The 15,893-nt window shown below is 57.8% G+C and overlaps 1 protein-coding gene across 1 annotated transcript in view; it reads left to right on the top strand.

The window, feature by feature from the left end:
* The first annotated feature begins 2,281 nt into the window (after nt 1–2,281).
* The window catches only part of C28H16orf74 (chromosome 28 C16orf74 homolog), a 32,389-nt gene continuing 18,777 nt past the window's right edge, over nt 2,282–15,893 (top strand). The window contains exons 1-2 of the mRNA XM_070500694.1: nt 2,282–2,389; nt 12,081–12,129. Coding sequence (XP_070356795.1) covers nt 12,102–12,129 — 28 coding nt within the window. The 5' untranslated portion in view covers nt 2,282–2,389; nt 12,081–12,101. The remainder of the gene's footprint in view (nt 2,390–12,080; nt 12,130–15,893) is intronic.

The raw sequence follows: 15,893 nt of genomic DNA, 5'->3' as shown, positions 1-15,893 counted from the left end.
ATTGACTCATACTTTTCCAGGTGTCTCACTGACAGATAAGGGCTTTAAAAAACACAGTGATCCCACTCCTGCATCTGTTAAAATTAGTAATAAGTTCTTAATATTATCTAACGCCCAGACTGTATTCAGTGTGCCGCTCTTATCTCACAGATATCTTGTCATGGTGGCATTTGTTCCAATTAGGATCTGTACAGGGTTCAGGCACCGCTTTAGGTTAATTCATCTCTTAAGTCTCTAGTCTTCCAACCGCTGGGGACTAGGGTCCCTGTGGTAGCAGCCGACGAACGTCCCCTGGGAATTTTTACAAAACACGCACACCTGGGCCCTACCTGGACCAATTTGGTCAGGATCCCTGGGGTGAGCCCGGGCCTGCGTGTTGACTTTATTCTTTTTTATTTATTATTTGTTGAGCTCCCCTGGCGATCGAGGCATGCCACCGGGGCTGGGCACCATTGGAACATATGTAGCGGTTCTCACCCAGCTCGAGCTTCCTAGGAGAGGAAGAATGTGGAGCTGCATTCTTTCCACGCCTCATCTCAACCCTTGACAGTTGGGAGATCGCATCCTCCTGGGCCTCCTCTCCTCAGCGCCCGTCCCCTCCCGCGGCGCTCAGTTGCCCCAGACTCTCCAGGAACTGGCGGCTCCCCAGGCTTGGAGCAGGATTGCCCAGGAGTGGAGACAAGGGAGGACAGAGGTCAGAAGGCAGCGCTCACCGGCTGGGTGACCTGCGACCTCCCTGTGCCGTGGGCCCCACAGCTGGGAAACGAGAGGACAACCAGCTCCCTCAGAGGGCCGTGCTGAGCCGGTGGAGACACCGGCCGTGTGCATGGCTGGAGTCCAGTCGGGGCTAGTTTTCCTGTCCACTCTGGTACCCGGTGCCTGGCACAGAGTCGGTGCTCAAAGAGCGTTTGCTGAAATGAATGGAATCCCCATTTCTCCTTGTGGAAACCGGGGCCCAGAGACTGGCTGATCTGACAACCAGCGCCAAGCCTTCTGCCTGCTCAAGGCTTCTTTACCTTTACCCTTCTGGAACAAGAATGTGGGTGGCTGTGCCTACCATCCCTGGGGGCCTCCCCACACCTCTGCTGCCACCGTTATAGAGATGATTCGGAGCAGCCCGGCCCCATGGTTCCCTCAGGGAGGAACAAGGACAGGGGTCCCTCGCAGCCTACCTGCCGTCCCCAGGTGGTGGAGGGGATTGGTACTTCCTGCCCCCTTCTGTCCTTCTATTTTGGGGCTTCATAATACATTTCCTGCCTGTCACTCTGGACTTAATATGGTCAGGGGAACCAAAAGATTGCCATATCTTTAGGGATGACTCAAAGGGACAACACAGCTGGGACGCTGACTCCATTTCCTGTAACTCAGTTCTTTCCTGCATTCACCAAGGGAGCGTCATTGTCTTGCTCTGTGACTCAGTTTCCCCTTCTAAGCCTCAGGAAGGAGACAGAGCACAGGGTGTGGAGGCATTGGGCTTGTAAGATGGAGCTGGCATGACAGGCTTGTGACAGTGACATGAAAAACACTTGTCGGGGATTGCTTTTGTTCCTCTCGGCAAGCTGGGCCAGTGCCTGCAGGGCCCTCCTCCCCGTGGGAGGCCTCCTAGCACACCCATCTGGATAAAAGGCCTCTGCACCCACAGCGTGGGGAGCTGGGGAATTTACTCCCAGCGGGGTGGCATCAAACACCCAAAACCGGGCCAGCAGGCCAGGAGGCAAGTCTTAACACGCCCTCTTGGGCTGCACCCCCAGGTCCACCTCCAGAAGTGGGGTGCAAAAGCATTTGCAGAAAACGCAAGGGCCAGACCCTAATTCCTGGGAAGCTGCCCTTTGATCACGATGGGGGGCCGCATTGCTAAAGTGTCCCCAGGGCCCAGCGCAGGGCTGGGAGCTTGGGGATGGTGACAAGAGTGGAGCCTCCCACTTCTGGCTTCCCCTTTCCGCAGCTGGGCCACCGGCTATGGAGGAACGCCGCCCCCTTTTTCACCACGCAGGGCTGGGGTGCAAGGCCACAGGGAGCCTGGCACCCAGCCGCGGGGAGGGGCGCGCGGAGAGCCTCTGGGCCTCAGCCCAAACTTTCCCCATGTCCCTCCCACCCCCTCCCGGGCCAAGCAAGAGGAAACTGAGGCGGGCCGGAGCAGTCCGCGAGGCCGGAGGGGCGGGCGCCGGGCGCGCCCCTGGCAGGCTCCCCGGGGAGGCGGCGCCCGGCCGGTGCAATCCGGCGCCCGTGGGCGGGGCGGGGCTGCGGCGGGCACCGCCCCCGAGGGGCCGGGGCGGGGGCGGCGGGAGGCGCGCGCGCGGCGGCGGCGGCGGCCGAGCGCCGGCCGGGGCGGAGCGGGACCCCGCGCACTGCCGGCCCGGGCCATGACCCCCGCTGCTCTCTCCTGCAGGTTAGTCGCCGCGGCCCCCCGAGCCCGGCCGCCGCCGCCACCCGCGCCCGGGAGGGCCCCGCGCGCCCGGGGCGCGGCTCCGCAGTGAGCCCACCAGAAAGCGGTGAGTGCCCCGCGCCGCGCGCCCCGGTGGCCGGCGCGGCACTGCCCACCGCCCCTTCCAGAAGACGCCGCGCTTCCGAGACCGCAGCCCGGCAGAGCGGTGTCCACGCCCCGCATCTCCCGCGGCGCGAGGGGCGCGCCCCGGGCAGGGCAGGGGCGGCGAGGGACCCTCGCGGGCCCAGGCGTCCCCCCGACTTCTCGCAGACTTTTCTGCGGAGCTGCGGGCTTGGGGAAAGTTGGGGCCCTCTCTGGCCCTGTTGCAACTCACACCGGGCGGGTGTGGGTGTGTCCCCGCGCGTGGAAGCCTCTGGTCCCCCCCTCTCCAACGGACGCCCCACGCTGTCACGAGCTCCTTGGGAACGGCCCGGAGCGCCATTCCTGAAAGCTGGAAAGGAGCCCGGCCGGGGGTGGGGGCAGGAGGCCTCGAGAGGAACCATTTCCCCTCTATCGAGTATTTCAAAATATATTATTTATGAACCGCCTCACTTAGGGGCCCCCTTCGCTCCCAGGGCATCAAAGCGGGTTTGCAAACCGCAAAGGGCGACCAGTGTGAACGCACGCGTGACTTCTCCTGGCCGGCTGAGCTCAGCGGAACTGGGGGGAGGCGCTCATGAAAAGGAGGACCCGCAGCTCCGCGGGTGGGCGGGGTCCGGGCGGCGGGGACTTCTCTCCGACTCCCCTGGCTGTTAGGCTGATGGAACCGAGAGAAGTCTGTGCAAGCTGAGAATCTCGGAGGACGAGGGAGGAAGAGGAATTGAAAGGCAGCGGTGAAGGCACCTCTGAGATAGTGCCTCCTTTGTGGGACTAACACTCCATCTGACAGATGAGGAAACTGAGGCTCAGAGAGGCTCACCTGGGTTGGCACCCGCGGGCGCTTGGGGAGCTCCTGTCCCTGGCTGGGTTAACTCCAGAAAACACCCCCTCACCTGTCTCCCCTTACCTGTCCAGGCCACACCCACCTTGGGTTCTGTGTCCCCAGCCGTGGGGACTCATTCCTCTGGATGGGAGGGAGGAAGGGAGGTGGTGTATTTATGGAAAGACTTAATCCGTCTGCCAGCCCCAAGGAGGCTGAGAGCCCGGCCTGCCTAATCTCCTCCACCTGGAAGCCCCTCCCTTGCTGGCGGGGTGCGGCCTGGGGGGCCCTGAGCCTCAGGTGAGAGCACCTTTGAGAGGACATGGGCGCTTCTCCTCGGTGGACATGGAAGAGAGCAGTGACACTGAGCTTGTCGAGCCCTCGTGGCGTGCCAGAGCCTGCACTCGGGGCTGATGCCCACCACCTGCGCTGTCTGTTTTCATCCTCTGACCACATGCTGCTGTTATCCCCATTCTACAGAGGAGGACACAGAAGCTGGTAAAGGTGAGGCGACCGACCCGAGGTCACGGTGCGGTCAGTGGCAAGGCCAGGCCTTGAACCCCTAGCCCTCAGAGTGCGTTGCTCTTGATCACAGCAGAGGCTAGGCCAGGCCTCCCAAACCACCAAGTGCCTCCCCCGTTAACATATTAAGGTATAATATACAACACTAAGATGTCCGCATCAGAAGGGCACACTCAGATCAGGAAACGGAACTTCCCCAGAAACCGCCTTGCAGCCGGTGGGTGCGTCTGTGTCTCCCACAGGTAGTACGACATCGCACTTTTTCTTTGGTGCAAAGGACATATTAGTTGACTTTTCCCTTTGCTTTGGAAACCTGCAGGGGGTGAGCTGGCGAGCTCTCACTGCCGTGGGCTCCTAGTTTGTGGCTCCTGCCTTCAAGGCTGCTGTAAAAACAATTGCATATTTCTTAACTAACTTTGTGGTTAATTAACCATTAACCCGACTTCTAATAGCATTCCCCTTATTTATTTATTTATTTGAGGAAGATTAGCCCTGAGCTAACTGCTGCCAATCCTCCTCTTTTTGCTGAGGAAGACTGGCCCTGAGCTAATATCCGTGCTCATCTTGCTCTACTTTATATGTGGGATGCCTACCACAGCATGGCTTTTTGCCAAGCAGTGCCATGTCCGCACCCGGGATCTGAACCGGTGAACCCCGGGCCACTGAGAAGCGGAACGTGTGTGCTTAACCACTGCGCCACCGGGCCGGCCCCTCCCCTTATTTTTTTACTTTTTAAGAACTTTTTCTTTTTTTTTTTCCTCCCCAAATCCCCCCAGTACATAGCTGTATATTTTAGTTGTGGGTCCCTCCAGCTGTGGCATGTGGGACACCGCCTCAGCATGGCTTGATGAGCGGTGCCATGTCCGCACCCAGGATCCGAACCAGCAAACCCCAAGCCACTGAGAAGCGGAATGTGCACACTTAACTGCTGCACCACTAGGCCGGCCCCTCCCCTTATTTTTAAACGAACATTTTTATTGACATATATGTTCGGAAAGGTACACAAATCATAAGCGTTGATCACACAGAGGCACAGAGCGGGCAGTGGGCAAGGATTTTGCTCGAAGTTACATGGCCAATCTGTGCGAGGCCAGGGCTGGACCCCAGGTGGCCCAAGACCCTGCCTGGGGACAGAGAAGCAGGTGGGGATTTCAGTGGGCGCCCTACCCCTCCCCAGGCCCCATCCTCTTTCGCTTCCGGTTTGAGAGCCGCTGTGGACCAGGCAGCTGCCTGACCTCCCCGAGAGCAGCTCGCAGGCTCCCACCAGTCCGTGAGCTAAAGCAAGGGAGATGCTCCTGTTTGCACTCTGTCCCAGGATGGGAGGCGTGTTAATGCTTGTCACATCTGTTCCCAGCACAGTCCCTTGGGCTGGAATTGCAGGAATTCTAATCCTGTTGCTAAATGAGAGTGCCTTTTCTAAAGAAGGAAGAAAACCAAGATGTGCCACGTGCCTCCTAGGAGCCCGGCTGGCCTGCCCGTTTGTACCTTCCTCCCTGTGTTTGCACTGGGGCTCAGAGAGCGTGCCCAGACTCCGCCAGCCGGGAGGGGAACCTGATTCTATCCGTTCTTGTGGGTCCACCCACCTCAGCAAACCGTCACATTCCTCAGCTGTGGTTCTTGCCCCTGCCCTCTCCTCGGTCCTCAAGTGAGGTCTTGTTAAGGAGGTGAGGCACGGTGCCACGGTGAGTCAGGACGTCCACGGGGTTATTCTGATTTCCTCTGGAAGGTGGCTCTCCAGGGACCAAGATCAGACTTCTAGCTTGACTGCCTTTCACTCGATTTCCCTCTCTGGTCCTCCTTGCCCTCATCTGGGAAACCAGGTGTTAGAAATAAGACAGCCAGATTTAGCAAATAAAAATACAGTACGCCCAGTTAAATTTGAATTGCAGATAAATGATGAATAATTTTTAGCCTAAATCTGTCCCATGCAGTAATTAGGCATCCTGTACTTTATCTGGCAGCCTGTCCACGGCCACTTCCAGCTCTAGATTTGCGTGATTCACTCCAGGAAAGGTTTTTCTCACACTCTGGAACCAACCTCCGTGAGCCACAGTAGTCGTACCCGAAGGGAATCAGCTGACTTTGGAGCCAGAGTTCTAGAAGCAGGGTCCCTCCGGGAGTGGTCCTCTGTCTGCGGCAGGCAGTGTTACATCTTAATTACGCTTTACTCTGTGTAAAGAACACATTCGTTTACTTTTCTTTTTGCATTGAAAACCCGTGGAAGGTTTGCTGGCGAGCACTTGCTGCTGTGGGCTGGTAGTCTGTGGCTCCTGTCTGCAAGGCTGTAAAAACAATGGCAGGCAAGCTTGTCCTTTCCTCTGGAGATGCTCATGGGTTTAGAGAGCACTGTTTTGTGTGCAGAGTGGCAGACATCTGTCTATTTGGCCACCACTCAGAGGAGGGGGTGGATCCTTGCAATAAGAAGGAAGTTTTAGGGACTGGCCTGGTGGCATAGTGGTTAAGTTTGTGCACTCTGCCTTGGTGGCCCAGGGTTCACGGGTTCAGATCCTGGGTGAGGACCTACACCCTGGTCATCAAGCCACGCTGTGGTGGCGTCCCTCATACAAAACAGAAAGATCGACACAGATGTCAGCTCTGACAATCTTCCTCACCAAAAAAAAAAAAAGTTTTTATCATTGCCCATCCTTGTCCCCAGAGAGGGTCGTGTTGTGGCCATTTGGTGGTAGAGAGATTTTCATGCCTGCTTGCAAGAGAGAACCTGTTCTGCTTCAAGCTGTTGTGCAAATAATTAACAATCTGATATTTCAAAGGGGACATAAACAGAGCCCAATTCATGATGAAAGGGACGTTTTTCACACTCCTGCAAATGTGTGAAGGAGAGAGACCATTTACCCCTAAGCCAGCAGCGCTCATGGGCCGACTGCGCTCCTGCCATCTTGCCGAGCTAAGCCCACCCCCCCATTCGGTGTTTTCTTTCCTCCCACTACGTCTTTATTTGCTCATTAGAAAAATGTGCATCTTTGCTTGTGACAGGTCCAAACAGTCTAGAACCGAGGCGTGTGGAATGGTACAGCCCCAAAGCGGCGTGGCGCGGCGGGCCCAGGCGTCAGCTTGGGCCTCCCAGAGCTGCAGCTTCCTGGCGCTTGACCATGTGGGGCTCTGTTCCCTCCTCTGTGCCACACGGTGGCAATAATGCTTCTCTCTTGGCATTGCTGGGGGTCGGTGGAGTCGTTTTTATAGTGAATTCCGCCCAGGGCTGGGCCTCTTAAAGCATCAGCGAGACACCTGTCCGCTGTGACAGTCGTGATGCCCCTGACGATGACGTTTCAGGGAAAAGCAGCCCCACTCCCCACAGGGGGGCTCTGTTGAGACGGAGGCAGAATCCCGCTTTAATTCCTCCTTTCCAACATCTCATCCCATTCTCGGGGGGCCCTCTCCCATAAAGCCTCAGCTCTTTGCAGGGGCCTGGCCCCCACCCACCTGGCAGCCCTGATGGCAGAGGGAGTGGCGTGGGTGGGCTGTGTCCATGCTCCCGAGTGAATCCCCTGAGAGCGCTTCCTCCCATCCAGCAGGCCACACAAATCGGGAACCATGTTGTAGGGGGGCTCCTGGGGGTCTTCAAATGCAGTACCCTCACAGGAGCACTCCGTGGGGATGCTACGGCAGTGACAGTGATGATAATGACAGTGATCGCTGTCCCAGGCCTTGTCCTGGAGGCTGGGGGCAGGATGTCTGTTTTACAGATGAGGACACGGATCCTGGCAGGGCAGCGCTTCACCACCTCAGACTCAGAGAAGGCAATGACCTGCCAAAGGTCACACAGCTCCTCCAGACTCCAGATTCTTCCTTGTTCCTTCGGCCACTCCCGGGCCTACTGCCTTTGTTCTGTCCCTGTGGGGAGGTGGGAGCATGGGGCCGAGAGTTATAGTATCGTGTGTTGGGATAAGAAAAGTCAGTGTGTGACGACTCTCCATTTGGGAATTTTGGAAACCTGAAATGGAATTGCTATATGTGGACATGACCCCTGGATGTGGCGTTTACCTGACCAGGGCGCAGCTTCTTGTCCCCCAGTGTCCCCTGAATCCAGGGCCTTGTCCTCTTTTTTCTCTTTCTCTCCTTCTTTCCTTCCTTCCTTCTTTCCCTGGGTGTTTTGAGATGGGTATTTTTAAAGTACAAGACAGCTTTGGGGACAAAACCTATCGATTCAGGACAGCTCTTCTGGGGTGGTGCTCCTGGCACCGCGTAACACAGAGCCTTCCTGGCCCGGAGCGCCGGCCCTGGAGCGCACCTGCAGCTGTATCCCGGAAGTTCTAGGACAGCGGGATGTGACGTGGCGTGCCGCGGCTGGGGGCAGTGGCGTCGGGCACAGAGGCCGTGGCTCCTGTCGAGCTGCGCCGTCTCTCCTGGACATTGTCTTCTTTCCCTTGTTGACTTCTCTCGAAATAGTTTCAAACTTAGCAAAAAGTTGCAGGAACACCAAGTCCCCCGTCCGTCCTTCCCCGGGGACGAACATTGACCACATTTGCTTCGTCATCTCTCTCTGTCTGTACACGTATGTGCGTGTTATGAGTTTCTGGCTGAACTCTTTGAGAGTTGAGTTGCAAAAATGATGAGCTTGACCCCAAACACTTCAGTGTGTTTCCTAAGAGAAGGACCACCTCCTACAAAACCCAGGACAGTGATCAAAACCGGAGAACTGGATGTCAGCCCCGCACTGTCACCTAATGGACAGTTGTCTTTCTTTTGCCCATTGTATTACTTTTTGCACAAACACCAAGGCAGGTCATGAACCCCATCTCCCGTGTCAACAGCAGGCAGGCTCCTGTATCCCCTGGCTGTATCCCCCCCGCGCCCCACACCACTCTGGTTGTTGTTTTCTCGGAGTGTTTCACAGCAGAGTCCTGACGTGGTTCATCTGTGAGGCTCCAGGGTAAATCGTTTTTCAGACCCTGGGATGGCATGTATGTAAGATCTGTCAGGTGGGCTGTGACTGGCGCTTAGCAGAGACAGACCGGAAGAGAGTCGACTGTAAGATCGGCATGCACTGTGCACAGTGTGTCTGCACGGTTGTGATGTTAGGTGTGTTTCTCACAGTGGTCCTCGGGGGTCCTGGGGTTTATTTGTTGACGGTCCCGACCTCAGGGCTGCCGGACCACTCGGTGGGAGACCCAGCCTGGGGAGGGTTGAGGAGAGGGATGCAGGTAGGGTCCGTGCTACCACAGGTGTGCTGCGTTCGAATCCTCACCCTGTCACTTGCTGCCCATACGACCTTGTGCAAGTTAACAAACCTCTCTCTGCCTCAGTTTCCCCAGCTGTGAAGTGAGGACGGGAATGGTCCCAACCTCGCAGGGCTGTTGTGAGGATTAACTGACCGTGACTGTCCAGGGGCTCAGACCAGTGCTGGCCAAGCATTGATGGCTCAGGAAAGACGCCCGTTGTCCCCACAGCCCTGGCCTAGGGCTCACTCTCTCCAGTTCCCCTGAAAAGGACACGCTCTCCTTGATATCTCATCCTGCGCATTAGAATCTCCAGGGGAGCTCTTAAAAGTCCCAGTGCCAGGCCACACCCCAGGCAGCTCCCCCCGCACCTCTGGGAATGGCACCAGGCGATTCTGATGTGCAGGAAGATGCGGTGCTCAGCGCATCGTCAGCTGTCACGAGCATTACCTGGGTCTTGTTGAAATGCAGCTCCTGAGCCTGCGGGCAGGGTGGGTCCTGGGAGCCCGTATTTCTCACAACCTCCCAGTGGTGTCAATGCTGCTGGTCCAGGACCACCCAATGAGTAGTGAGGCCATGGAGAAAAGGCTGGAAACCACCACCTCCCTTCCCGCCGTCACTGTCATACGTAATAGCAGCAGCTGAATTTCTTGGACTTTTGTTGCGAGCCTGGCTCAGAGCGAAGCCCTTTTGCAAAAAGTCACTACCTCTCGCCGTGCAGACCTCGCTGCTGCTCAGTGAGGCTGCTGCGTGCATCAGCCCCGTTTCAAAGATGAGGGGAGCGAAGTCTTGGCAAGGTGAGGAACCTGCCTGCTGCCACGTGGCTGAGCCAGGCTCTGGTCCTGGCCCGGCAGCTCCAGCACCTGCTCCTGTGTGGGAAACGCTTCCTTTTGTACTCAGCTGTCCTGAATCTGTTCCCATCAGTGTCTGTCTGTCTCTCCTGCCCTCTCTCAGCATCTTTCTCTCTTCCCCGCTCCCCTCTTCCCAGGTGCCCCCCAGTCCGTCTCCTAACGGATGTCTCCAGGCCACCTCCTACCTGCCCACAAATCCAACTTGGCTAAAATTGAAGGCTTTATCCCAGCCCCTCCTCCAAACTGGCCCCTCCTGGGATCCCACCGTCTCCCAGGCCTGCGTGTCATCCTCACTTCCGGCTGCCACTCCCTCCTCTGCCCCGCCATCTTCAGTGTTCAGGCTCCAAATTTCTGGCTCAGAGCAGAGCTGCTCTGACCTTGACAAGTGCACCAATCCCCGGGGGCCTTGTTAATATACTGATTCTGGCTCAGTGCTTCTGGGTGGGCCCGAGATGCTGCATTGCTAACAAGCCCCCAGGCATGCCGAGGCCACTGGTCCACCAGCACAACCAAGTCGTGTAGGCCTGGGGGTCCCCGACGTTGCCTAGTGGGCCCCTGGCCGGCACAGCCTCCTAGAATGCAGCCTTGTCCCTCGGTGCCCTCAGGATGACCTCTGAACTCCATAACCAGTCCCCACAGCTGCCAGGGTCCAGCTCATCTTTGGCCCCTCCTCATTCTATCCCTGCCCTGACCCCCCACTCTCTGGTTCCACCCATGGGTCACGTCCTTCTTGTCCTCTGGGCCTTTACAGATTCTGTTCCTGAAACCTGGGAGGCTGTTCCCTGCTTGGCCCACTCCTGCCTCTCTTTAGGGACATGGGCTCCCAGGCTGGGGCAGGAACCCACCTCTGTCCTCCTGGCCTCACTCTGCTTCCTCTGGGCTCACCACACCTCCATCAGGGCCAGCTTGCTGTCTATCTCCCCCACTTGTCTGAACAACCTATATTCAACCTAAATATACAGCCTAAAATAAACAACCTCAAGGCCCATTTGGCCTTGTGTTGGGTCCTCGGAGACCAGGTGCAGGGTGGGAAATGTGTAGGAAGTGTATTAGGGGACATGGGAGGGGGCTGGGAGGTCTGACCCCAGGGATGAGGGAGGCAGGAAGCGTTGGAGGCATCCAAGGACGGTGTCGCTGAGCCAGAGTTGCCCATCGGGGTGCCTGCGTCTCCTGGCCTCATGCAGGACACAGGGACGATGGACTTAAGAGTGCAGGGCTGGACATCAGCCCCACACCTGGTGGGAGATCTGAGAGGCGCCTCTCCTGGCCACCCTCCCACCCCCGGCCTGGGCACATAGCTCTCTGTGAATGAAGGGATGAGCTCAGTGTCCCCCACCCAGAGACACGAGGACCTCCCAACATGGACACAAGAACCTCTGCTTCCCCAGAGGGGCCTGCAGAGTCTCACCGGCCCCTGTGGGGTGGGCCCCAGCTGGGGGTCAGGACAGTCTTGGGTTCTAATCCCAGCTCCACTCTCCTAGGAAGCTGGGTGGCCTCGGGCAGCTGATGCCACCTCTCTGAGCCTTGATTTCCACATCTGTAAAATGGGGCAGTAATAGCACCTCACAGGGGTGTGGCTGAGGATCGAGTGTCGAGAGCACACAGTTGCCCAGTGCCTCAGCTGCCGCCACTGTTCTGTTCATCAATTACTCAGAACCCGAAGGGCGCATCTCCCTGCAGGAAGGCGGTGGGGACGCTGGTTGGGACAACTTTAACACCCTTTCAGCTTAGTCTGTTAGGTCTCCCGAGAATCTGTACTTTAAAAGAAGGCAGTGTTGTATCACAGGGGCCCCCATGCAGTGGGCATAGGGCCACCCCGAGGCCCTGCCCGAGGATCCGTACAGCCCCGCATCCCTGGAGCCAGCCACCGTCTGCGGCCCCCTGCAAGGAGAGGCCAGGTGGGCTTGGTTCCGCCTCGTCGGCGCCCGCCACGCCCTCACCTTCAGCTTCAGCGGGGCCGTGCTGCTGGGCCTCCGGTATATTTAGCTTTGAGGCCCTGAAAGTTTTTTCCGCCAGCACAGACGCATCTTTGAGCAAATTCAGCCCAGATGTAGGCAGCAGGCGCCGTGACCTCGGGCCGGCGGTTTCTCTCCCCCACTGCTTCCTGTTGTGCACCCGTCAGGGCCTGGGGGTGGGGGCCCGGCCACACGTGGCCAGCACAAAACAAGCCTCTCCTCTCTCCGCAGGCCTGCCGAGGCGCCGCCGACATGGGGCTGAAGCTGTCCTGCCTGAAAGGTAAGCCCGGTGGGCAGCTTTGCCCCACCAGCTCTTCAGGGGGCAGAGGGGGAGGACTGAGGCTGGACAGAGTGGGAGGCTGGACCCTGAGACCCCGGCGTTGCTGCCCTGGAGAGGGAGGGGGCACCGCCACTTAAGGCAGCAGCTGTACACAGTAGGTGCCCTATAAATGCTTGCTCTGACTCTGAGTGCTCTTCCTGGCCTTCCCTCGCACCGGCACTTGAGTGATGTGGGAAAGTCACAGGCCCCTTGGACCTCGGTTTCCCCCTCAAGTGGACTGATCCCAGGCCGTGGACGGGAAAGGAGTGAGAGGCCCCTGCTGAGTGTGCCAGGCACACCCCAGGGGACGTTTGCTCTCCCCCCCAGCGGGCCTGTTATCACTGAGATAGAAGTCTGGCCTGCTGGGGTGCTGGGGAAGGTGGGCTGGGAGAGGAGAAAGGCCAGCAGGGAGAAAGTTCTGGAAGGACACAGAGTCACCGAGGGGTGTTGTAGCTGTTGGCAAAGGCAGCTCTAGACCTTTCTGTCTGGTGTCTGGATCACCCGGGGCACCTCAGATCAACGTGGCTCACACAGAGGCCTCTCCCCTTGAAGCCAGTTATTCGGTGACAAAACCTCCCCACCCGATGTGTCCCGGGCCTGAATCCGGGAGTGGCCCTGCCAGCCCCTCACCCACATGCAGCGTGCCACAGGGTGAAGGGCCATCCTCTGTCTGGCTGCTGGGATAGGTGAGCTCGGGGACTGCATCTGGTTGGCCCAGCCTAGGGCTTATGCCCGCCCCTTAGCCAGGGGGTGGGGCATCTTGATGGACAGCTCCTCTGAGGCTGCATGGAAATGGGGAGCAGTGGTTCCGCTGGAGAAAATCAGGGTGTTGTTCGCAAGGTGGGACTGAAACGCTGGAGAGGCACAGACAGCCGAGTCCCCTGCAGAGCCTGGTCCCTCAGGCTCCAGGCCGAGCCCACGGAGGAGGGAGGGAGGGGTCTGCGGAGCAAGCCTGCGGAGGGGTGAAGGCCGGTGGTTGGGTCCAGAGACCCAGCCCCTGGAGCCCGAGGACCCTCTTCCCTAGAGTTTGCTGGGGGTCTCCCTGTGCCCGGCACAGACCAGGCCTTCAGGACAAGCTGTTTGCTTTGGTTTTTAACTGTGGTAAAAGACATACATGAGATTTGCCATCTAAACCATTTTTAGGTGCACAGTTCAGTGGCATTAAGCACACTCACATTGTTGTGCGGCCATCCCCACCATCCGTCTCCAGAACTTTTCCATCTTCCCAAACTGAGACTCTGTCCCCGTTAAACACTCCCCACCCGCCTCCCCCAGACCCCGGCACCCGCCGTCCTACTTTCTGTCTCCATGAACTTGGCTCCTCCAGGAACCTCATGTGAGCAGAATAATACAGTATCGGTCCTTTTGTGACCGGCTTAGTCCACTGAGCACAATGTCCTCAAGATTCATTGTTGCAGCGTGGGTCAGCCTTTCCTTCCTTTTTACGGCTGAATAATATTCCGTTGTGAGTCTAGACCACATGTGGTTTATCCGTTCCTCCACCAATGGACACTTGGGCTGCTCCCACTTTTGGCTGCTGTGTCAGGACATCTCTGACAAATCAACCATGGCCTTGGAGGTCACATACCTTCCAGCCCAAGGCTGGGGGCTCAGCCAGGAGAGAGAGCCCAGAGCTGCAGGTGCTGAGAGGCCCTGGGAAATAGACCCCCATCTCCAGTCTACGGCGGGACTGAAAGCCCGGGCAGCCAGCTGAATGCTCCCGTGTCTGGGAGCTTTGAAAAGGGCCGCCATCTGGCTGGCCGGAGGAGCCAGCGCTAGGACGGGGCTGGAGCCGCAGCGCCCGGCACAGTTGGCGAGGCCAGCGCAGGCTTGGGTGTGACTCAGTGCACAGGGCCGGGGCAGGACACAGGACCCCTCTCTCTATGCTAAATCGAGCCGGACCCAGGCCCACCGGCCCAGACACCCAGGACCTTCTCTTCCAGGAGTCTCAGCTTTGCTTTTCCTGTGAGGGATGCACCACTTAAGAGGAAACTTGGAGCACCAGATACCCCGCAGCCCGGTCACCCTCCCCGCTCTCCGCATGACCTTCTCTTCCCTCCCTGCCTGCCGGTGTGGTGGTCCCTGTGTCTACGCTGGGATGTGCCGTTCCGTGCACTTCCATTAATTTTTTATTTAACGTTTGGGTGCTTGTGCCATATTTCTGGAGGCGGCATGATTTCACAGTTCTTCAGTTATTGCGAGTTTCAGGTTCTGCCAAGAGTTGGTCTTTGGCTCGTTTCCAACTTGTTGCTTTTGGTAGATAACACCATTTTGAACATCTTTGCTTTCTGACTTTTTCAATTAGGATTTCTTTGGGAAAAACTCCAGAAATCAGAACGGCTGGGTTAAATAATTAAGATGAATGGTGAATTCTTGTTGGGGGCTTAGCCTGGGTGAGGCCCTGTTCTGTGCACTCTGCATGCATCAATTCACCCGGCCCTCCTCCCACCACGAAGTGGGTGCTGTTGGGAGTCCCAGTTTCCAGATGAGGATGCTGAGGCTCAGAGAGGCAGTGCAGTTTGCCCACGGCCACACAGCTGGAACCCAGGTAGGATTTGAATCCAGGCAGACTGATCTCAGGGGCCTGGCTTCAGGCACCACCGGTATAGCCTCTTCAGAGGAAAACATTTTAGTTCCACATCTGAAGGTGTCACTGTAGCCAGAAACTTTATCAACATGATCTCGCTAGGGCTTCACGTTAACCCTATAAGATGCTGGCTTCGTTCCCTGGGCCGCTGTAACAAATAACCACAAGCTGGGGGCTTACAACAACGGGAATCTGTTCGCTCCCACCTGTGGAGGCTGGAAGTCTGAAACTCAGGTGTCGCAGGCCGCGCCCCCTGTGGAGGCTCTGGGGGGGATCCTTCCTGCCTCTCCCAGCTCCTGGGGGCCCCAGGCGTCCCTTGGCTTGTGGCCACGTCCCTCCATCTCTGCTCCGTCTTCACGTGGCCCCCTCCCTGTTTCTCTCTCTCCTTTCTCTTATAAAGATGCCCGTTTTGGACTTAGAGCCAGCCTTAAGTCCAAGATGACCTCATCCCAAGATCCTTAACTAATTGCATCTGTAAGACTTTTATTTCCAAATAAGGCCGCCTTCTGAGGTTCTGGGTGGGTGTGAATTTTGGGGGAACGCTGTTCAACCCGCTACAAGTCACTTCACCTCTGAGCCCTCCCGCATGTGGGTCAGGAATGTGCTTCTCCTGACTGGCAGTAAAGACTCGGCCCGAGGTGGGTGGTCCTGAGGGTGTGACGTCGCAGAGAGGGACACAGCTGTGCCGAAACCCTTTTGTTTGTGGTTCCAAAGGAGAATGGGCACAGTGGTGCGCTTTCCGTGGGGTCCCTCTGTTCGATGGCCTGGCCGTAGCCACTGTGATGTGCAGGAATGTTCCACTGTCCAAAGAGGGCCTCCCTGGTCCCTTCCCATGTAAGGGCTGGCATGTGCTGGCTGTCCCTGCCGCCGGGCACTGCGCCCTAAGCGTGTTCCCTGAATTTGCTCATTCCACCCTCAGGACAGCTGGGCGGTGGAGGTGACTTTGAGGAGGGGGAGACCGAGGCACAGGGGAGCTCTCGCTGGCTCAGGGTCACATGGCGGGTCACGAGGGGCTCGCCCCAGCAGAGGGCAGGGAGGGCGCGTGGTTTCCCTGGTTCCCGGTCAGCAGCCGGGTGGCGCTGCCAGGAAACAGCGTGGTAGGGCCACATGGTTCTCAATGGGGTCCCTGGTCAGCATC

This window comes from Equus asinus, chromosome 28 (assembly GCF_041296235.1).
Source record: "Equus asinus isolate D_3611 breed Donkey chromosome 28, EquAss-T2T_v2, whole genome shotgun sequence".
NCBI lineage: Eukaryota > Metazoa > Chordata > Mammalia > Perissodactyla > Equidae > Equus > Equus asinus.
The sequence above is the reverse complement of the archived record's forward strand: the minus strand, read 5'-3'. Positions and strand labels throughout refer to the sequence as shown.